Source organism: Pleurodeles waltl, chromosome 5 (assembly GCF_031143425.1).
Source record: "Pleurodeles waltl isolate 20211129_DDA chromosome 5, aPleWal1.hap1.20221129, whole genome shotgun sequence".
In the NCBI taxonomy this organism is placed as follows: Eukaryota; Metazoa; Chordata; class Amphibia; order Caudata; family Salamandridae; genus Pleurodeles; species Pleurodeles waltl.
Genome location: NC_090444.1, coordinates 1,348,708,884 through 1,348,731,790, shown reverse-complemented (window position 1 = coordinate 1,348,731,790; position 22,907 = coordinate 1,348,708,884). Strand labels below are relative to the sequence as shown.

The 22,907-nt window shown below is 44.4% G+C and overlaps 1 protein-coding gene across 3 annotated transcripts in view; it reads left to right on the top strand.

Annotated features, from left to right (window-relative positions):
* Positions 1-22,907, top strand: part of DOP1A (DOP1 leucine zipper like protein A) — a 694,260-nt gene that overhangs the window by 532,187 nt on the left and 139,166 nt on the right. For all 3 annotated transcript variants that reach the window (XM_069235613.1, XM_069235614.1, XM_069235612.1), the window contains 2 exons: positions 22,503-22,652; positions 22,797-22,858. In XM_069235613.1, the coding sequence (XP_069091714.1) occupies positions 22,503-22,652; positions 22,797-22,858 (212 nt within the window). The remainder of the gene's footprint in view (positions 1-22,502; positions 22,653-22,796; positions 22,859-22,907) is intronic.

Sequence of the window (22,907 nt, the reverse complement as noted above, 5' to 3'; positions counted from 1 at the left end):
TTCTCCGTACTTCTTCCAGCGACCAGTGTGAGAGTCACTGCACAAGTGCTTCATCATTGCAGATAGTAGACATATGTGGCAGTTAAGCGTATGATCTGTCTAAAGTTACATCAACAAGCTGTTAAAATCACCCCAATTATTCATGGGATGTGTGCCAGTTTTACTAAAACTGTAGGCTGCCTTGACAGGAATAACAGCTGATCTGAGTTGGAGGAATCAGTGACTCAACAGGACTGTCTTGCCATTGAGCCTAACCACAACTAGCACATACCTCCCTTCCCTTATTATTTAAATGTGTAAAGGTAAAGCCTAGACTGACTAAAGTTAGCACCTCTGTTCAAGTGTAGAGTAACCAGTGTTAATGTTCTGTCCCTCCATGTTTTTCGCTGTCTGATACTTTCAACACTGTTAAGTGGGGTTCCTGAATGTATACACCATGTGTATCCTGATGTTTGAGAAAGGCAGTATGCCTCTTCAAATAACTTTTGCCCCAGACATTTCAGATCCTAAATGTTACATCCGCCAAGATACAAGAAACTAATGGTAATGTAAGCATGAACAATCTGATGCATTGCTGGTCGAATATATGTGGTCTGCTTACTCTGCTGACCCAACTTCATACCACCGGCACCATGTGTTATGTATGAATAAACCTGCCTTTTAGACCATCCCAACTCCCCAACCCTGGCCGATGGTCAACTACCAACAGCCCAAATTACAACTTACAACTGAAAGCACTGATGCTGTCCTCAGAACTCGCAGTCTTCAGGTAATTCAAGGACTTCTGTATGGAATCTGGGTAAGCCACTGTCTCTGGTAAGCTGCCACTTTTCAAATCACATACCTATGAAGCTGCTTTACACTCTTTTTTTAACTTGATTTGGTTATAGTGTATTACTCAGCATTGGGAGGATATTTGGGATCTGGGGGATCGATATCTGTTAGAGCATCTGGGTAAGAGTTGGGGCAGAGAAGTGAAGGACTTTTGTTGTATAAGGGTATTGTTCTGCCTAGTCCCAGATGTCCTCAGACTCATTGAAAAAACTGTGTGCACTGACCTGTGTTGATTTTTTTAATTTTGCTGCAAAAAAATGTAGAGTACCTCATACCCAGTTGTGTACGATTCGACTTGACCCCCCTGAGTGATTCTTTACAGCAGGATGTAGTTCGAAAATATTATTGCCTTGCCTACCTCAATCACAAAGAGCCAAACCACTCTGGCCAAGGCATGCATCTTTATATTAGAAGTTCAACATTTTGTAAACTACTGGTTAAGGTTGGGCACTTGAAGAAGGGCTGTTATCCAGAACATGGTGGGCTCACTTTACAGTGAACATGTTGGACTGATCAGTCAGTACGATCCCCCTCGCCAGGCAATCTACCACATACTATGTTGGATCATTGCCTTCCAGAACCTCTGGAAGGCCTGCAATGCAGATGATTCTACAGGGTAACAGGCTCTCCATATCTTCAGCCCTATCATTCAGAAGTCTGACACAATCCCTTAGGTAAGCCACCTGCTTCTGCAAATCTGTGGTTTGAGCTCCTGTATCACATATTCATTATTTTGGACCAATTCTGACAGTTTCTGTTGATCTTTTTGCAGGAGCCCCAGGTTGCTAACAGTAGGCTCCAGGTCATTCCTTGTGTCTGCTGTGGTTTACAGAATCATTTCCAGCTTGTCAGTGGGCAGAAAATCAGCAGCTGATGCATCTTTAGACAACACTAGGAAATGGAAGGGATTCACTGAGTAGTGCCACTTGCTCATTACATAGTCCCTGGACGGAGGATGGTCCTGATGGCCCCTGTGCGACCATTCGTGCATGGTTAGGCGTAATTTAGTGTTCAGCCCACATTAAACCTATAATACCACTTGTCGGCACTGCAGACAGAGGGAGGAATGAACAGCCAATCCATCAACAAACAACAAAGGCAGCAACCAAACAACTCTCAGCTAGCCACCAGGGATACCCAGCCACAGGAGTGAAAGAACCGGAGGAGAGGGACTGAGCTTTCTCTCGGTACGCCCATTCAGTCTTAAAGAGGGCCACAACAGGTGATGTTCACCTGCCTAGCCATCGATGTAATGAAGGAATTGATGTAAAGAAGGAATACATGGTGATACAACTGCAATCTAGAGTCTCCTTCAAAAGCTAAAGTATATCGGCCAAGATGGTAGAGGGTAATGATGTGAGGGAATTATTAGTGAGTCGACTCAGTTGGGGCCTGATGAACCACAGAGCATGTATGGACACAGTAGATTTCATTTAGGTTGCTCAGCCTCCTAGTTTCCAGTTCAAACAGAGCTGCAGTGAAGGTCAATATTCCAGGAGCCTGAGCCCACACTAACAACTTTAATAAACAGAATAGGTGTGAAATCTGCTCACTTGTGAGTGGCGTCCAAAGAGCCCCCTATGCATGCAATCAGTCCTTCTTGTGAGTGCGCAGAGCTGATTAGTGTAGGCTCCCATGGCAGTGCGGCCAGCATCTATACTGGAGGCTCTGTGTTGGTGCCTAAGCCATCGGAGGCCACCGTGTCAGAGGGAATGCCCATCATTGAGGGAGGGACAGCCCCAACTGCTGCTCACTTTCACCGCAAGGACCCCACAGCACAACACCAGCTTCTTTCCTGCACCACTGACCACTCTCTGGCCGATGCCCACCAACACACAGATGTACGATATATGCAATCTCTGTACTCTGATGATGTGCACGGGGCAGCAAAACCCAGCTGCACCAGAGGAACAGTGAGAGGCTATGTTTCCCTACCCTTGCTGGTGTCAGGCAGCACAGGGAGGAGCAACTATCCTGACAGTTAGACTGGACAGCACATCGCTACAGTAGCCCTGAGTGGCAATGCGCCAATCTGATTGCAGGGCTAGTGCACACGATCCATCGGCTCTGCAGAAGATGACACGTCTGCTGCACTGCCTGGGTGATCCCCACGCCCAGCATAAGTTCTAGTAAACAATTACACCGGCCCCAGACAGCAGATGGGGTGGTTAGAGCTGGTTTGCTTGGGAGCACTAGGTGAGAATGCCCGCCATCTTGAGATACTAAATCGCAGCCCCCAATATGCATCATTGATGTTTGACTTGGGGCTTCTGTAACATAGATTCACTCTTTGCCAAAAAGGGCTAATGTTGCTGAACTAACTGTAGGACGCCAGACACAGGTCACGCTGCTCATATTAACCATCATTGGTCTCAACAAGATCAAGAGGGAATGGTATTGAATGCGGTCAGACAATATCACCTAGGCACAAACTGTACATTTCTGATTACATACAGTTTTAAAAGTCTTTAATGTGGGCTTCAGAAAGAACTCCACAGGGGTGACTATCATTATTTTCAAGCTGTTTACACCACAAATTACCCAGACATGACATCGACCACAAGGGCATATATTTAATAGTGACAGGGGCAATTGATGATGAGGTCCTTATGAACAAAATGTATATGCCTCACCGCCCTTATGGAATGCACCTATTCAATACTTGGGCACGGTTTTACTGGAGGCCCTTGCTGGAATGCTAGCCATTGGAGGGAACTTCAGGGGGATGATGGATTGGGCTCAAGACATCACCACAACACATATCTGTTGGCATGAATAAGATAAGAGAATACGACAACCATTATAAATATTTCTAGTAGGGCTCTCACAAAGTAAGAAATAGTGGTACAAGAAAATTATCTTTTTTTGGTACCATCTACCAACCCTGATATGTGTGAGCAGTACAGAGAAATATTGTTACTTTTGGGAGATTATATTAAACAAAAGTTATGAGTAGAACTACAGAAGACCAAGATAAAATCTTGAGCCCGAGGATTTCTTCTACCTTTTCTCTTATTAAATAAAATATGCCCAGAACTATTCATTTTGAAAGCAAAGGTTGAAAAGGAAGTAAATAAGATATTGAGAAACAGCCTTTGGTTAAAACAACCTGTGCTAGAAAGATCATAAAGCCCCTGAAAGTGGAGAAACAGATCACTAGGAAGCCCATAGGTAAGGCTACAGGTATCATCATCTTTGACACTGTTAGCTTTTAAAGAAAGGTAACAACAATTGGAAGTAAGAGAGCACTGTGATCACGCTAATGCTAAAACATTAGAAGACCTTAAAATCAAAAAGCACGCTCTAAGAAAAGACGCTTTAGAATCTGGTTAGATTTGCTAACATACATTTGGACTTCTTTTTGATTTTATTTTATTTGTTAAGTTTTTTTTTTGTTGCAATTACAGCAAACAAAACAAATGTACCCATGGAGGTTCCACACTGGTGCTTATAATTTTACTTTGACATGTAATCAAGTAGGCTAGCACTCTAGGTTCACAGAGCATCCTGTATCTGAGGCAGTTTTTATAGTAATGTGGATGTGCAGTCCTGGATCAGTGAGGGCAGTTCTTGGTAAGAAGCTGTCTCAAAGAGGCCTTATCAGCCCCAGATAAAGGATATTCCAATAGTCCAGGCGAGATTGAATTGGCTCATGGACCACCATTCTCTGAGCATTGAAGGTGAGCATCCAAAGATATTTACGTAACCTATTTACTATGGCAACATAGGTCCCAGCCAGCTTTTCTACCTGAGGCTTCATGAAAAGCTTGTTATCAATTAGGAAGCCTAAGTTTTTAACTTTGGTTACCGGGAAGGGAGTCTTTCCTAGCGTAGATGGCCACTGTTGCGGACCCCAGAGACTGGAATTTTTACCAAGAATCATCATCTCAGTTTTATTACCATTTAACTTCAACAAGTTATTATTCGTCCAGGTAGCCACCTGGACTAGACTATTTTAAAGAGCTGTGATCCTGGGGAGATGATTCAGCAGACAAATAAATGGTAAGACCATTCTGCTCTACCAGCTCTAACATGGATAGCACATAACTATTAAAGAGGGCCAGACTTAAGGCTGATCCCTGTGGGACTATAGACGTCACATTGTGGCATTTAGGCAAAGCTCCATCGGAGAAAACTTAAAAGGAGCGATCACTTAGAAAAGAGGAGAGTCAAGATAAAGCATTCCACTGAGTCCCCAGTCGCCTAAACCTCTCCAGCAAGATAGCACAGAACACAGTATCTATCGCGGCACTGATGTTGAGATGAATCAATGCTGTAGCCAAGCCGCTGTCCAAAAGCTGCCTCAGATGCTCAGCAACACCAAGCAAGGTGGACTCGGTGCTGTGTCCTGCTCTAAATCCAAACTGAGAATTATGTAGGAGTTTTTGCGACTCCACAGAGGCAGAGAGCTGTTTGCAAACATCTCTTTCCAGAATTTTGGACATGATGGGAAGCAAAGAAATAGGTCTATAGTTAGACCAAATGTCAGGATCCTAAATTAGCTTTCTTTAACATGCTTCCCCTCCAGAGGAAAAGAACCCTGTTGAAGTGAATAATTAACAAGGTTACCCAAGGAAGCCAATATATCTGAATTTAGAAGACAAAGCATCGCTGGAGGAAATGGATCCTTTGGAGACCCTGATTTAATTGTTAGTATCAGGGACATGAACATAGATAGATCAAGACTATCCCAAAAAGTCAAAGTATGTCTGGTGACAGAAGGAGTGCTCGAACCCAAGGTATTGTTGCAGATGAGAGGAAGGTGGAGGCTGTTTGAGACGAATCATGGCGATCTTTCAATAAGGAGTCCTGAATATCCTGCACCTTACTAACAAAGAAAAAAGCCAGATTTTCACATTGGGCCTGAAATAGGACTGGCACTGAAATGTTCCTACCTATCTCGGAGAGTTCATTAGCTGCAAATTTTAAATATTATAGAAAACTGGATCCAGTAGATGCCCTGCTTGATGAGTAAGTGTAGAAACATGAAGAATAAAATACGGTAGGTCACAAATGAGAGTTTGAGCATGACTGCAGCCTAAATCGTCAAGATGAATATTCAAATCACCCAACACTACAAAATTGGCTGACTTTAGGATAAGTGGTGCTAAAAAATCAGGAACTGACTTAACCCAAATTCACCAGCATTGCCAGGTGGGCGATAAAGCAAAGCTCTAGAGAGGGAAAACTGATGGGAGAGTTCAAGCATGAAAGAAAGTGCCTCACACGTCAGGGTGGGAAGGGCTTGTGTTCTACATTTATAAAATCGTAAACGTATATCCAAACCACCCCCCGGTCTGTCTGCTCTGTCCTGCCTTAAAATAGAATAATTAGGGGGAGAGCAGCAATCACGTCAGGTGAGGATAAATCGTGTAATCAAGTTTCTGTTATGAACTATGCGTCAGGGGCATGGTCCTCCAGAAAATCACGTAGAAAAATAACAGTGTTGTGGAATTGAGCAAGTATTAAAGTTAAAGGACAAAAACTGATTACTCTTGAACAATTCAAAAAATGGTATGAACAGAAATTAACCTTTTCTAAAAGGTAATACGGAGGAGCCTGTAGATAAATCCCTTTACACACTGAAAAGAAATTAAAATGTAAGATACCAAGTTGTACATACATACAGAGAGATCAAGCAAAATGCGCACAGGTCCACTAGATAATTTACCTATTAACAATTGCCATCCACGTGGGACAGCTGAGGAAACATCGAAGAGCAGTCTTGGGACCTGATCCCTTGAATTGTACGAAATTACTTTAAAGACGAAACTATGTAGGTGAGGCAAGAAAGGAGGTAAAATTAAATATTTGCAAACATCAATGTGCTGTAAGGAGGGGCCCCTCTTTCTAAGCACTTTACCAGTACGGGACATTGAGAAAGAGATTTAAAGTAGGGGATCCCAGAAAAAAAATAGACAATCGAGGGAAAAGAGAGATCTAGCAAGGAGGACAAAACTTAGATAAAAATATGTGATTTTCAAACTACAGTCCTGGAAGAATGGTCTTATTGAGAAGATCTCATGGCAGTTTAACACACCTCTGAAACAGTAGGATGGCAGTTTTAGATTTTTTGTCATATAGGGGTACCTGTGGTTCAGGGGAAGGGTGACATTGTTAAATTTAGTAACTATCTAGGACCAGGATTGTGAACTTCTATGAAATTTTCAGTAAAATTATTGTTTCTCCTGTTTTCGAAAATGAGGTGTTGCCTGATGTCCCTGTTTTCCGCCCCGTTGCATTATTAAGTCCCGAGTCAACAGAAATAGCGGTGTTGAATAACAAGACCGGGACAGTAATGCCAATATACTTAAATCAGTTTTACCTATAAATATTTGAGAAGTTGGGAATGGTTGGTTGCTGAGTTGTAATGAAACTACAGGACATAAAATCGCCCCACGGCGGGGAGGTTCGTTGTCATCCTGTTTCTTTCACCTATAAATAGGGCTGTAGGAGATCTGATCGACAAATGGGAGGACAGCGTCTTATTCCTTTATATACGTTGGTTAATTAGATGATAATGGAATCGACAAAATACTCTTTTCTGATTCAATCATTTGGAAAACAATATTTGAGTGCAATAACGTGTAGTTCTGGTCTGCTTCATGATGTATGCGCAGATTAGATGCGCAACCCACCTAGAAAGCAATTATCATACAAGGGAAGATACAGCATCTTATTAATTATGACTCGGCTCTTGTTTAGATGCTAACATAATAGGTGAAGTGCACTTGTCTAACTACAATTTTTGCAAAAGGGAATATAAAATTATAATATCGTATCCATTCTGAAACGGTTCTCATCCAAGCCGGAATAGCCTCCTTTGAGTAGTTCTGGTCTGCGACATAGCGTTTTTAAGGTTTGCCTTGAGCTTCCCCGCACAAAAAGGAATACTTCATCCGTAGGGTTCTTTGCTACTCTTAATTTGAGGACATAAGTGTAAATTAAATGGTCCTTATTCCAAAAGTGAGTTTGAGAACGGGGCATTACTGGACGTCTTTTTTGCTTCATAAATCGATTTGAAGAGAAAGCATCAGATTAGAGAGAAACAATGAAGAATGGCCAAATGTGTTGATTCCACATCTCGATTTACCTAGCGACTAGAGAGAAAAAGAGCACGTTTAAAATTAGAAACGGATTCAAGTGAGGTAATACAAAAATATCTCCCTGATTCTACCTTACCCCTTGGGAGAAATATATTTACAAGTGCATATCCTCCTCACTTGTCTTTTTTCGGTAGCTCTTGTTTGTGAAGCAAAAATGTGATGACATTAGATGATGTTTGGATAAATGAAGGTATGGCAACATAAAGCGGTAACTGCATCTTGCAACGTACTTCGGGAAAGTGAAAGGATGCCATTTTGGAAACATTGTAAACAACACATTTTGAATATCAAACATATAGGAATGGACGGCAACATGTAAATATAAAGTGGGTAGATGGGACCAATAGAATGTTGTTTTTATTATAGATCCGACCTGTTTATGCAATTAAGTTGCAGTGTGAGAAACGTAGTTAAAAGTGTTTGTCCTTAACAAGGTGGATACATTGAATCAGTTTTTACTGAAACGAAGTGCCAGCTTTTTTTAAGATCATCCTTCCAACACGCTGTTGTCATAGAAAAAAGAAATATGATGATGGCCAGATGTTAAATTACTAGTGTTGTGTGGTATGGATGGAGTATGTATGAAGTGAGTGGAATGTTTGTGGGAAAAGTGGTTTTTGAAATATTTCTTTACGAATCTATTTAGGCATGGTTGTATTTTTTTCTTACACAAATGGGATTTACATAAATTAAATTAAATCAAACGTGATAACAAATACTACACTAACACAGTTCATGGGAGTGACCAGAGTTCACATCTGGATGTCAGCCACAGTAATACGTATATTGAAAAGTCAATCCCCGGCTCCCTACCGTACGGTGTATGATGCTCTTATCGGCCTTATCTCCTTCCTGAGATGTGTCCAGGCCCCTTCTTTGTGATCTGTCTCTAAATCAACAAGCAACCGTTTGAAATGTAAAGGCAGTCTCTCTTTCTCCCTTCCTCCATGGTGTCCCACCCAGCTCACAAGAATACAGCAATACCCAAATTTACCTGGGGGGGGATTCATCACCTTCCCATGTCTTCACCAGGCAAGTCTGAGCTTTCCAAACTGGAACCGGGGGTCCTTCATGTAATGTATAATTTGAGGCACACATACTCAGTCTATGTGCCCTGCACACTTAGTGTCCAGTACTGTTACCTCCATGCAGCGTGCCACTACAGCCACACATGCATTCAGCGCACACCTTCAGTCTGCACGCACTGCTTAGTACAATAGCCTTTGTGTATTGTACCGGAGTGTGCTGTTTACAAACACACACTCTGCCAGCTCACATACTCACCAACACTTTATACTTCATGTATTGTACTACATGCAAGCACACATAGACCTAGAACATGCTTCCATTGCACATGCACAGCTCAGCACTACATCTTTTATGTTATGTACTCCTCACAGGCATACATACATTCAGCACATGCACTAATCCCACATGTATTTCACAGTACTGCTCTATAGGGATACTGTACGCTTTCCAGCCACACATACATCCAGCGCAGAGTCACTAATCCTGCACGGGGCAGCACTCCACATCTACCTGATGTAAGCCAAGGATGAGTTAAGCACATAGCAGAACATTTCAAATGATGAGGGAGCTGGTGGGCCTCACTCCAGTGACACAGGGTAAAAAGGACCTATTCACTACAACTCGTGACTACACGATATGCTGCCCTAAGCCTTATATCCAGAGGCTGGTCTTCATCAACTCTGTAAGGACTTAAAATGCTGGCTTTTCAGTCAATGTGGTGCAACGTGATTGTGATGTTGTGTTGCTTTATAAATTTTTTGTGCAATGAATCTTTGGCATACAAATGTTTGGAAGATAAAATTCAACAACACAGCATAACAAGAACCACAGAAACCTTAAACAACATAGATAAGGCAGTCTCTAGAAACACCTTCATGTGTTGTCTCTATTAAACCTACCAGGTGTGTACTTTTTCATCACCATCGATCTTCAAAATCAATTAACTTAGCAGCTTGAAGTCTAATTATAGTTTGCAGGGCACTGCTATGTTGCTCGTGATCCCTGGATAGATCTGCTAGTCTAGAGGACTTCAGTCTTCCTTTGGCCCAGTGTTCCCATATCTAAGTTCATCAGATGGTTGTTACCAATAGAGAGTACTAATCTTTTCTGCAACTATTTTATGTTCATCAAATGTTAGTTACTTTAGTTAGGTACTGGAAGTCGATTTACCTCAAATAATGATCTGTGCTTCATCCCTCCACAGATGCCTTTGCCATGACAGATGTAGCTAAAAATTGTCAGAATTGATTTTAATAGTGCCTACTTCTCAATCTTATCACTTTTACCAGATCGCCATCTACAAAATAGACAATAACAATTGATACTGTCTGGCCATTACACCAGTTAACACAGCTTCTCCCTTCTTTGAGTCACATGCCATTTATCTTTCTGGATGTTGTTATCAAAAGATTGGATATAGCTTGCAGGACCTTCACAACAAAGAGCACTCTATACCATGTAGTGGCACAATGAGCTCGCTCCATGATGGGAAGCAATATGGCAGCTGCTTTAACTACAGACCCTGTGATGTCACCACCCATCTCCACGTTAGGTCTTCCAACAAAGCACAGCACCAGCAGAACCCACAAGCATACTACCAAGGTGGAGGTGAATATCCAGCTCTCACCCGCTCCCTTCACCCACTCTCTTCACCAGGTTAACAAGTGAGAAATGGGATTGGAGGCCCTGTTCCATAGTAAGGGGAGGGCACTAAATGATCAATGGAGAACCTGCACTGGTTCACGAGACTGCTAGTAGAAAATGCCAGGACAGCAATGCCCGAAGCTCCCTATTGTAATTCAGAACACCTGCTAGACAGCCATTAGAGCCCCAGGAAAAAAGGTAGATCCACAATAGTGTGTGCAGAACAGATTAATTTATCTGTTGTACTCCTGCGGGGCTATCAATCAGAAAATTGTACACAACAATTAAAGGGGCCAGCGGGCTCTGGGAGCAGCGCCCATATAATAATCTATCAATCAGTGCAGTGTAGCAAAGTTAATTAGAAAAGGATTATAAGGAAGCCATCTCGGGTCCTCCATATAGATAACCACGCTTTTAGCGCATGTTATCTCGTCTAGTTCTGTTTTCCCACCAGACTGTTTAATGTATGTTACATTGTACAATGCTCAAAAGCATTTAGTGAAGGGTTCGAGAAGAACGCATACAGTAAGTAAATATTTACAAATAAATGAGATATCTTGAGTAAAATGCATTTTCTGTTTTTTTGGGAACATAAGTGGTAAAGGTTGCAAGTATTTATTTCTCCTTTCAACAGATCTTTACTTGAGAAGAGGTCATAGCAATGGCAAGAAATGTAAACGTGGCAAGACCTCTGTCTTCCTTCACCTATGGTCACCATTTAATTCTAACTTCACCATCCCTGATTTTTAGTAGTCATTTTCACATTGCAAACCAGATGTACCTTTTTTACCAACTCTACTACAATTCACTACCATTTTACAGCTGATCTTAAACGTAGCTTAGCATTAGTACTTTGACTGTATGTTCATAAATAGTTATTCCAAACCTCAAGTTTATATATTAATTTCTTAGGTGTATATTTTCTATTGACCTAATGCTGGACGTTTCCATTTAGTTTACCTCTTTGACTAAGTATAAGGCAAACAATCTTACCAATATCGGGCCAGCGTTATGATGAAGTGCATGAGGACCAACAGTACATTGTCATTTACTAGCTTAATTAATATTCATGAGTCAGATAATTTTTACTTTGCACTCATTGATTCCTATCAAGAATAACCTTCATAGTGCTTTTTAGGCATCCATTAAAACATAATTGTGGTCCGTACCAGATGTTACTTGAATTCCATCACTAAAAGAACCAATGGGGGCCAAAGGAATCCTTGATAGTTGTACTAATTTTTTTATAAACTATTTTATTGGCAATTCAGATACAATACAATACAAACAGGATGCAGAGCGTGTTAGCACATCTTTGATCATTCAGTTGTCACATTCATGTCTTGGCATTTTGCCCAGTTGGCCTGCAGGACTTTCTGGTGTATGTCGACTCACCTGACAGCACATTCTTTTTTTTGAGGGGGAGGGAGTGTCTGCCTTGGTACTGACTCAAACGTTGAGAAATCTGTGGTTAGAAGTATTCATCTAGAAATTAAGTTACATTTGGTAATTCTTGTTCTGGTCTATACTGTATTTTTTAACTGTATTTATAGTTTTATTAACAAATAAGCAAGGCAATCATCACATACACAGTTGCGCATTGACAGTCAAATACACACGAGTCATCAGTCCATAACTGATCGTGGATAAATAATTAGATGCCCTAATTTCTCAAACATCTAGAATAATGACTTGTTCCCCTGAGGATTTATTCACACCGCCTTTGGCTGGAGGCAGGTGGTTCACGCCTCTCCCAGCTTCCCATGCCCGAATCGTCCAAGACATCGCTACAATCTGAATCTGTTGTCTCCTGCTCAGGGTCCAACAATTTATCACAAAGAGCTCTCCAAGTGGAAGGAGCCTCCTGAAGTCTATCATCCTGCCTACCAAGTCCAATATGTGTTTGCTTGGCCAGGGACCACTCCGCTACATCTCTGCGCCATCTCTCTAGTGTTGGTGTTGGGGCGAGCTGTGACATCCATGTAACAGCAACTCTACGTCACGTTAGCACCATAGCTAGCGGTCCAAATTTATAGGTCATTTTATAGCCCTTGGGGTGTTTGAAGTTACCCAAAAGGCAGTGTGAGAAAGTAGCCTCTTTCTAGCCTTGTTACCCCCACTTTTGGCCTGTTTGTGAGTGTATGTCAGGGTGTTTTCACTGTCTCACTGGGATCCTGCTAGCCAGGGCCCAGTGCTCATAGTGAAAACCCTATGTTTTCAGTATGTTTGTTATGTGTCACTGGTACCCTGCTAGTCAGGACCTCAGTGCTCATAAGTTTGTGACCTATAGGTATGTGTTCCCTGTGTGATGCCTAACTGTCTCACTGAGGCTCTGCTAACCAGAACCTCAGTGGTTATGCTCTCTCTTTACAAATTGTCACTAACAGGCTAGTGACCAATTTTACCAATTTACATTGGCATACTGGAACACCCTTATAATCCCCTAGTATATGGTACTGAGGTACCCAGGGTATTGGGGTTCCAGGAGATCCCTATGGGCTGCAGCATTTCTTTTGCCACCCATAGGGAGCTCTGACAATTCTTACACAGGCCTGCCACTGCAGGCTGAGTGAAATAATGCACACTTTATTTCACAGCCATTTTCACTGCACTTAAGTAACTTATAAGTCACCTATATGTCTAACCTTTACCTGGTAAAGGTTAGGTGCAAAGTTACTTAGTGTGTGGGCACCCTGGCACTAGCCAAGGTGCCCCCACATTGTTCAGGGCAAATTCCCCGGACTTTGTGAGTGCGGGGACACCATTACACGCGTGCACTACACATAGGTCAATACCTATGTGTAGCTTCACAATGGTAACTCCGAATATGGCCATGTAACATGTCTAAGATCATGGAATTGCCCCCTCTATGCCATTCTGGCATTGTTGGCACAATCCCATGATCCCACGGGTCTGTAGCACAGACCTGGGTACTGCCAAACTGCCTTTTCAGGGGTTTCACTGCAGCTGCTGCTGCTGCCAACCCCTCAGACAGGTTTCTGCCCTCCTGGGGCCCAGCCAGGCTTGGCCCAGGATGGCAGAACAAAGGACTTCCTCTGAGAGAGGGTGTTACACCCTCTCCCTTTGGAAAATGGTGTGAAGGCAGGGGAGGAGTAGCCTCACCCAGCCTCTGGAAATGCTTTCATGGGCACACATGGTGCCCATTTCTCCATAAGCCAGTCTACACCGGTTCAGGGACCCCTCAGCCCTGCTCTGGCGCGAAACTGGACAAAGGGAAGGGGAGTGACCACTCCCCTGACCTGCACCTCCCCTGGGAGGTGCCCAGAGCTCCTCCAGTGTGCTCCAGACCTCTGCCATCTTGGAAACAGAGGTGCTGCTGGCACACTGGACTGCTCTGAGTGGCCAGGGCCAGCAGGTGACGTCAGAGACTCCTTCTGATAGGCTCCTTCAGGTGTTGCTAGCCTATCTTCTCTCCTAAGTAGCCAAACCCTCTTTTCTGGCTATTTAGGGTCTCTGCTTTGGGGATTTCCTTAGATAACGAATGCAAGAGCTCATCCGAGTTCCTCTGCATCTCTCTCTTCACCTTCTGCCAAGGAATCGACTGCTGACCGCGATGGAAGCCTGCAAAACTGCAACAAAGTAGCGAAGACGACTACTGCAACTCTGTAACGCTGATCCTGCCGCCTTCTCGACTGCTTTCCTGGTGGTGCATGCTGTGGGGGTAGTCTGCCTCCTCTCTGCACTAGAAGCTGCGAAGAAATCTCCCGTGGGTCGACGGAATCGTCCCCATGCTACCGCAGGCACCAAAGAACTGCATCACCGGTACCCTGGGTCTCCTCTCAGCATGACGAGCGAGGTCCCTTGAATCCAGCAACTCTGTCCAAGTGACTCCCACAGTCCAGTGACTCTTCAGTCCAAGTTTGGTGGAGGTAAGTCCTTGCCTCCCCACGCCAGACTGCATTGCTGGGAACCGCGACTTTTGCAGCTACTCCGGCCTCTGTGCACTTCCGGCGGAAATCCTTTGTGCACAGCCAAGCCTGGGTCCACGGCACTCTAACCTGCATTGCACGACTTTCTAAGTTGTCCTCCGGCGACGTGGGACTCCTTTGTGCGACTTCGGGTGAGCACCGTTTCACTCCTCTTCGTAGTGCCTGTTCTGGCACTTCTGCGGGTGCTGCCTGCTTCTGAGAGGGCTCCTTGTCTTGCTCGACGCCCCCTCTGTCCCCAGACGCAATTGGCGACATCCTGGTCCCTCCTGGGCCACAGCAGCATCCAAAAACGCTAACCGCACGACTTGCAGCTAGCAAGGCTTGTTGGCGGTCTTTCTTCAGGAAAACACTTCTGCACGACTCTCCACGGCGTGGGGGATCCATCCTCCAAAGGGGAAGTCTCTAGCCCTTGTCGTTCCTGCAGAATCCTCAGCTTCTACTGTCCAGTAGCAGCTTCTTTGCACCCACAGCTGGCATTTCCTGGGCATCTGCCCATCTCCGACTTGCTTGTGACTTTTGGACTTGGTCCCCTTGTTCCACAGGTACCCTCGACTGGAAATCCATTGTTGTTGCATTGCTGGTTTGTGTCTTTCCTGCAGAATTCCCCTATCACGACTTCTATGTCCTTTGGGGAACTTTAGTGCACTTTGCACTTTCTTTTCAGGGTCTTGGGGTGGGCTATTTTTCTAACCCTTACTATTTTCTAATAGTCCCAGCGACCCTCTACAAGGTCACATAGGTTTGGGGTCCATTCGTCGTTCGCATTCCACTTTTGGAGTATATGGTTTGTGTTGCCCCTATCCCTATGTGTCTCCATTGCATCCTATTGTAACTATACATTGTTTGCACTGTTTTCTAATACTATTACTGCATATTTTGGTATTGTGTACATATATCTTGTGTATATTTGCTATCCTCATACTGAGGGTACTCACTGAGATACTTTTGGCATATTGTCATAAAAATAAAGTACCTTTATTTTTAGTATATCTGTGTATTGTGTTTTCTTATGATATTGTGCATATGACACTAGTGGTACTGTATGAGCTTCACACGTCTCCTAGTTCAGCCTAAGCTGCTCTGCTAAGCTACCATTATCTATCAGCCTAAGCTGCTAGACACCCTATACACTAATAAGGGATAACTGGGCCTGGTGCAAGGTGCAAGTACCCCTAGGTACTCACTACAAGCCAGTCCAGCCTCCTACAGGCAGCACTAAGGTGTAAGAGTTATAGGTAGGTGTGTAGCGTGTACCATTTCGTCCACTCTCCGTTCCCAATATTTGTGTACCGCTCTGCATTTCCATGTCATAGGTAAGAAATCTGCTCCCCTTGCATTACATCGGGGGCAGGTGTCCGGGCTCGTTCATGTCATGCAGTTTAGAGCCCTGGGAGTCATGTATGTCCTGTGCAGGAAATTGTAATGTATGAGTCGAAAACAGGTGTTGCTAGAAACTGTTTGTGTCAATTCCAGATGCGTACCCAGTTGGTGTCCTCATTAGGGGTCTCCAGGTTGCAATCCCATGCGTCTCGGACTCGTGTGTGTTTCATGTTTGTGTCTGTTGGCATAGCTCTATAAAGGAGCGTGTTCATGCGTCAGCTAGATCCCGCCATCAGTAATACCCCCATTGTGTGTGACAACGAGGAGGGGTTTAGGGGGGGCTCTGCTGGGTAGCTTGGCCTTATCTGTTGCACCATAATTGCCAAGCCTGTATGTTGCAAGAACTGCCCTAGTCACAAATTAAAGTCAGCACACGCATTTTGAAAGGTGATAAAGTATTCATCGGGTATAGGCTCCCCATTTGCTCACACCCGCCATCCTTCCATGCCCAGAAGGACATATCAGTCATCATCTGCCTAACGGACTTTAAGATCCATATAGGGAGTTCCCTATGAAACGGTACTCGTTTTAACACTGTTGCCACAACCTGCCCTACCCATGCCATCTGCCGCACTATATATGAAGCATCTTTTGCTACGCCGGTCCTTTCCATCAATAGGTCAGGGAGACTACTTACCTCGATCACTCCCGTCAGCAGCCATGTCTCCCAGCTGGAGAAAGTGTTGAGTGATCTGGGAACATGTTGCAAATGAGCTACATGATAATATAACTCCAGGTGTGGTACCTCCAGACCACCCAACGTGTTTGTTCTACTTAGTGTGGTTAGTGCCACACTGTCCCGTTTATTTGCCTAAAGAAGGGAAATCAACAAGGAGTTAAACCATTTAAATTTACATGCTGGAATGGGATTCATTGAGTTCTGAAGGACATACGGGCATCTGGGGAGGAGCACCATTTTAGAAATAGCAATTTTACCCATTAAGGACAGGGGAAGTGAATTCCAGAATGCAATTGAGGATTCAAGCGAGGACATTACTTTTCCTATATTAAGATGGAATTGTTGGGTATATGCCCCACTCTCACTCTAGCCAAAGGGGCCCTATAGAGTAACTTCACATCTCCCTGTATTGTGGCTTGAATCCAGCCACTCTAAGGACATCCAACAGATATCCCCAATCCACTGTATCAAATGCTTTCTCTAAGTCAATAGAGACCAGGGCCATTTCTGTATCAAGCCCAGGCTCTGCAAGAAAGACTTGTGTCAGTCGTCTTAATTCATAGCCGTATTATGGCCTGGAATAAAACCACACTGGTCTTCATGTCTTAAGGTCGCATGTGGGGGGCTAGCCAGTGCACTAAACTTGTGCTCTGTACTTTCACATCGTAAATAATTATGAGCATGAGCCGAAATGCTGCTGGGCTCGTCTTATCCTCCCTGACTTTGGGACCATGCATATCTTCCCTTTCCCTCATGGTAGGTGGGAGCACACCCAGTGTACAAGCCTCTAGAAATACCTCCAGTAGTTTTTGCATGATCTCTGCTATGTGTACTTTATAAAATTCAGTGGGGAACCCATCTCCTCCTGGGGCCTTCGCATGGGGAAGCAGTTTCACAACTGACCTTAGTTCCTGGAGTTCCAAAGGAACTTCCAGTTCCTCAACAGCCGCTGCGGCAATCTCGGAATGTCCAAATCCTTTAAGAATGGAGTATAGTGCGCAGGGGTGACATTAGGATATGCTGTGTAGACCTGTTGTAAATGAGCCTTAAATGTGTCCACTACGTCCTCCCTGGTACTCATCTAGGTACCATCTGGGACTATAAGGTGTGTGATAGTTGGTGGTGGGTTTTCTCTGCATATAATCCATGCCAGGAGTTTTCCCGACCTGTCTCCCTCCCTATGTAGTAGTTTTCTGTACTGTTTAAGTGTGAGCTTGTCCAATCTATCCCAGATATCTCCTATCTGACTGCGTACAGAGGTTTTGTCAGTCAGCATGTTCATGCGCTGCAGGTCCCCCATCAGCAATTCAGCCAAGTGCATCTCATCCCTGAGCAATTCTAACTGTAATTGCCTGCGGTGTTATTTCCGGTTTTTCTAGCCTCTTTGTACCACCTCCTAGTATCCTACCCAGCCTGCTAAATGTGTTATATGTGGGCGAGTGTCAGGTGTAAACCCTTAGTGTTGGGTTACACTCCCTCCAGATATCGATCAGGCACATATTGTGCATGACATCTGCAAGGGACGGAGACAATAGAGGCTTTGTGTTTGCCTGGAGGGGGAAGGTGACTCCTGTCCATGTCCCTGTCCAGCACGCAATTAAAATCACCCAGCCAAAGCAATGGGGATCCCACCACTGTACTGTCAGTTCCCACATGGACAAAAAGAATGTGCAGTCGTATCTGTTAAGGGTGTAAGTATTAAGTACTGTAATCGCACAACTGTCTACAGACCCCTGCACTAGGACATACCCTCCAGTTACAACAGCTTCCATGTAGGCCAGGCAGGCCAGGTGCAATCTATATTAGGGTGCCCCTAGCGTGAATAGAGTATGAGGAATTATATAACTGCCCTCTCCATTTCTTCGCTAATCAAGCTGCCCGAGTCATCTAAGTGTGTCTCGTGCAAGCATGCAATACTAATCCTATGTTGTTTTAAATACGAGAGAATCCTATGTCGTTTCCCCCTAAAATTCCAAGTGGTAAGTCTGTAACAGACCCCCATCGTTGTTTTTGTATTTTTTGGGTAAGCCTCCCTCTCTCATGTGTGTGAACTGTGTAGCAAACCACCTAAAGACTGAACTCAGAACCAAGAAATAGTAAAACAAAGACCAAACATATCCCTACCCACCTCGGACACACTCAGCTCAACATGTGGTCTAACAATGCCCACGCACATTCTGTGCCAGGACACACACAATACCCCATTCGCCCAACTCAGTGAGTTGCTAACTCATTGAAACAACCCCCTTCCCACCTCCCTACCAGCATATCCATTGATTCCCCCTGATCTTTGGAATCTACCAAGCCTGTTAGTGTTCTGCCTCTTGGGAGTTTCAGTCTTAGACGTATGTACCTATCCAGTAATGTTCCTTACTTGTACTTGCCACTCCCAAGGCTTGCGTCCATATTAGGATACATAGGGCCTGATTCTAACTTTGGAGGACGGTGTTAAACCGTCCCAAAAGTGGCGGATATACCACCTACCGTATTACGAGTTCCATAGGATATAATGGACTCGTAATACGGTAGGTGGTATATCCGCCACTTTTGGGACGGTTTAACACCGTCCTCCAAAGTTAGAATCAGGCCCATAGTCTGATCCAAACCCTCCTCCACAGATCAGAGCACCATTATAATCTCTCTCAGGTGGACCCCCTTCAGTACATTGAGTGGGTTTGTATCTTGGGTATCATATTTCCCCAGTCACGTCACCCGCGGGTACTAAAGTGTCGGGTATGATGTCGAACTGGGTATCTATCGTCTCCACTGACTTCTCTGGCGTCCCAGGTTCAGGCGCCAACAATATTGTGCTGTAACTCTGGCTGTGTGCTGCTGTTTTGCCTGTACTTGCATCGTACCATCTTCATGTATGGGCACCCATGGTGGACACGCAGAGTCCAAGTGGGTCTCATCAGCTGTTGCATGGGAGCCACCCACCCCCACCCCAATGTCACAGATGGGACCCCAACTCCTGGCTCCGACCCAAATCCGGTTGGGAGGAAGAGGGCACCTTTTGCATGTCCTACCAGTCCCAGACCTCCTCCAGGCGGTCAAAGAACAGTGCTTTCCCTTGAAACAGGACCTTCAACCGCGCTGGGTACAGAATCATATATTGCAGACAGGGGGCTCGCAACGTTTGCTTCGCTGCTTGGAATGTTTTGCGTCGCTCTTGTACCTGCTTTGTGTAGTCGAGGTATATGGTGATAGGACTACTAGCAATCTGTGGTATCCGGTGTTCATGGGCTGCCTGTAAACTACAGTCTCTGTATTGATTTTTTCAATTAGGGCTCTAGGAGGAGCTCCAGAAGAAGCAGAGGGGGTCAAGCCCCAGTGTGCTCTTTCCACAACAAAGAATTGAGACAGGCCCTGCGGTTTTAGTTTGGTATGGATCCAATTTTCCACGAAAATCTCTGTCCTCATTCTCTCTATCTTTTCTGAGATTCCCAATTCACAGATATTATTTCAGCGGGAGCGTCCTTCTGCATCTTCCACCCGCTACTCGAGGTCGTGGCTAACTGCAGTCATCTGTGCCATTTGCTGCTTCAGAGTGACAGCCTCTCCTTGTAGGGCCAGTATATTTCCCTCAGCTGTCTCGGCCTTGTACGCTATCTTCCTCAAATCTGCATGCAGTAAGTTGACATCGATAGAGATTGTTTCAATCTTATGTTCCAGTGCCGTACGGGTGCCTTGTGTCTCCCACAGGCCCCGCACCAACTCATCGTCTCCTTGCGCGATAGCTGATGTGTTCACTGGCGAGGCATGGTGTATTGGGTGATAGTATTGGTGGCGTGCAATCGTGTCACTCTGTCCTTACCCATAGTTGATGTTTTCTACTGTTTAGATGGAGTGCTGTCCAGAGCAACAAAGGACAACCCCAGTGGCCCCCGCCACGGGGCCTATTGCCCAACAGCGCCACCAGACCTGTTGCCCAGAATGTGCACATTTCGGGGCTATCAGAGAGCAGTACACCCTGGGACTAGCTGAAATCTGCACCTCAACGTCCTCAAGTGTGCCGGGAAGATGCACCCAGGGGCCCACAATGTCCGCTCTTACACCCCCGCCTCCTGAGCTTTGATATGCTTCCGCTGTCCCTCGCATTGGTGGTTATAATAACTGAAGAAGGGTGAAGATTCCCGGTCCCTGACCGTAGCCAGACACCTGCTATTCCATCAACGCCAGGGCAGCCACTGGCAAGAGTCTTCCTTCCACAGGGCCCCATGGGTTTCCAGTTATATAATGCAGCTTCCCGTCTCCAAGTCGTCTCCCTCTCACTCACCACCCTGAACGGGCACACCTCCACTGGATGGTGCTGCTGAGATCAGGCGCCCCATGCAAAACCAGGCTCCAGTCCCACCCCACCTACACTCGGGGGGAGCCCCACCCCGGGGCCGCCGCTTCGCTCAAATCTCCTGCACGTGATCATGCCTTGCGGGGGAGGGTTAGGCCGCACTGCCACTAGTGCAGGATTTCCAACAGTTTCGGTAATATCATGACTGCATGTCAATGTCAGGCCATGCCCCCCCAGTCAATACTGTATTTACATGCAGATTCTAAAATTTCCTCCCATCTTCCCATTCTGTGGAGTGGGTTTTTGGGACTTAATAAGGTTCCAAGGTAAATTTGCTCACTTTGTTTGTCGTATCAGTCGTCATCACATTCTGCAACGTACCTGCAGGGATAACGCTTATATGTAGCTCCATATCATCTATTGTCTAGAGCAAGATGGAGTAGTGATGGAAGTCAGTGACACCACCTACCAACTTGTAGGAGCTATCGCAATATTTTTCTGGTTCTATATGGCGCCTGCCAGAATTTTAAAAAATGAGGAATCTGCTGGTAGTTCCAGTACTCACCTGAAACAGCTTTCCCGAAGGTATGTAACTTATTCAACCAGTCTCCACTTCCTACATTTGTGTATCCCTATTATAGACCACCTATATATTAAAGAAGGCTAGGGATGTTTTAAGTTGTACCCCGCTGCTTTATCCAATGAATTTAATGCAATGTTAATTGATTCTTAACTTGCCCTTCTACCAGACATAGTTAACAATAGTGTACTGTAACATCAGTAAATATACCAAACAAGAGGGTAGTATACATTTTGACCTGTATGTGGGATGAGAAACAAAACGAAGTTTTTATTTTGAGTATTTATACTATTTACTCTTTTTTACATTTACACTCTGACAGTAGATAGCTCTAGCAGTCTTCGGACGGGCAGGTGTCAGAAAGCCTTGTTTGCCAAACCTGTTAGCTGAGCTTTATGGGTACTTAGAAAAAACAGACGAGATGCTATGGCACTTAGTTGAGCAGGAAGGGCTGTCCCATAGCAACCCAAAAGATCTTCATCTTAATGAAGCACAGGGGGGATTTGGGACATTGAAGAAAGTAGGTTAGCTTAACCTGCTGTGCAGAGTGGGGTCTGTTGGTTGATGAGCTGGATGAGATACAGGGTAGCGGTGTTGTGTACAGTTTTGAAAACAAAAGTGAGGAGTTTGTATTGGGCTCTGTGTTCCTCTGAAAATCACCTGAGTTGGGTGTTTACAAAGGGAGGTGTGGTTATAGGAATTGTGATAGGCTTTCACCATACTGCCTCCATATTAACCCATGCAGTGTGCAGACTCTGGGCCTGATTTAGATATTGGTGGACAGGTTACTCCGTCACATCAGTGACAGATTTCCCATCTGCCGAAATCTAAATCCCATTGGATATAATGGGATTAGAATTTGGCGGGCAGGATATCCGTTACTGTTTTGATGTAGTAACCCATCCACCAATATCTAAATCAGGCCCTCTTATGTCTTTTATATTTAAAATGTTGAAACTTATTTGATGGTAATAGCTGTGATATTAATTGCAAGTTGTGTTCTTTTTCTTAGTGCTCACAATGCTCCCAGCTATCGAGCATGTGCCCAGTTATTGAGTAGTCTCAGTGGCTATCAGTATACAAGAAGAACGTGGAAAAAGGAAGCATTTGATCTCTTCATGGATTCCAATTTCTTCCAAATGGATGCTTCTTGTGTTAGTCAGTAAGGCTTATTTTTGTTTGACCTATTTAAAAGTAAAATTGAAAAATGTTTTGCTCAGTACTGAGGAACACATTAGTTGAGGACATTTTTATGTGCCTCAAATATATATCATTTTATTAAAGGCATAACCCTTCTGTCTTTTAGTTGGAGAGCAATTGTGGACCACTTGATGACACATGACAAAACCACTTTCCGAGACTTGATGAGTAAGTACTTGATTCTTATTCTGCTTAAATAAGTTTCCATAGACAATTA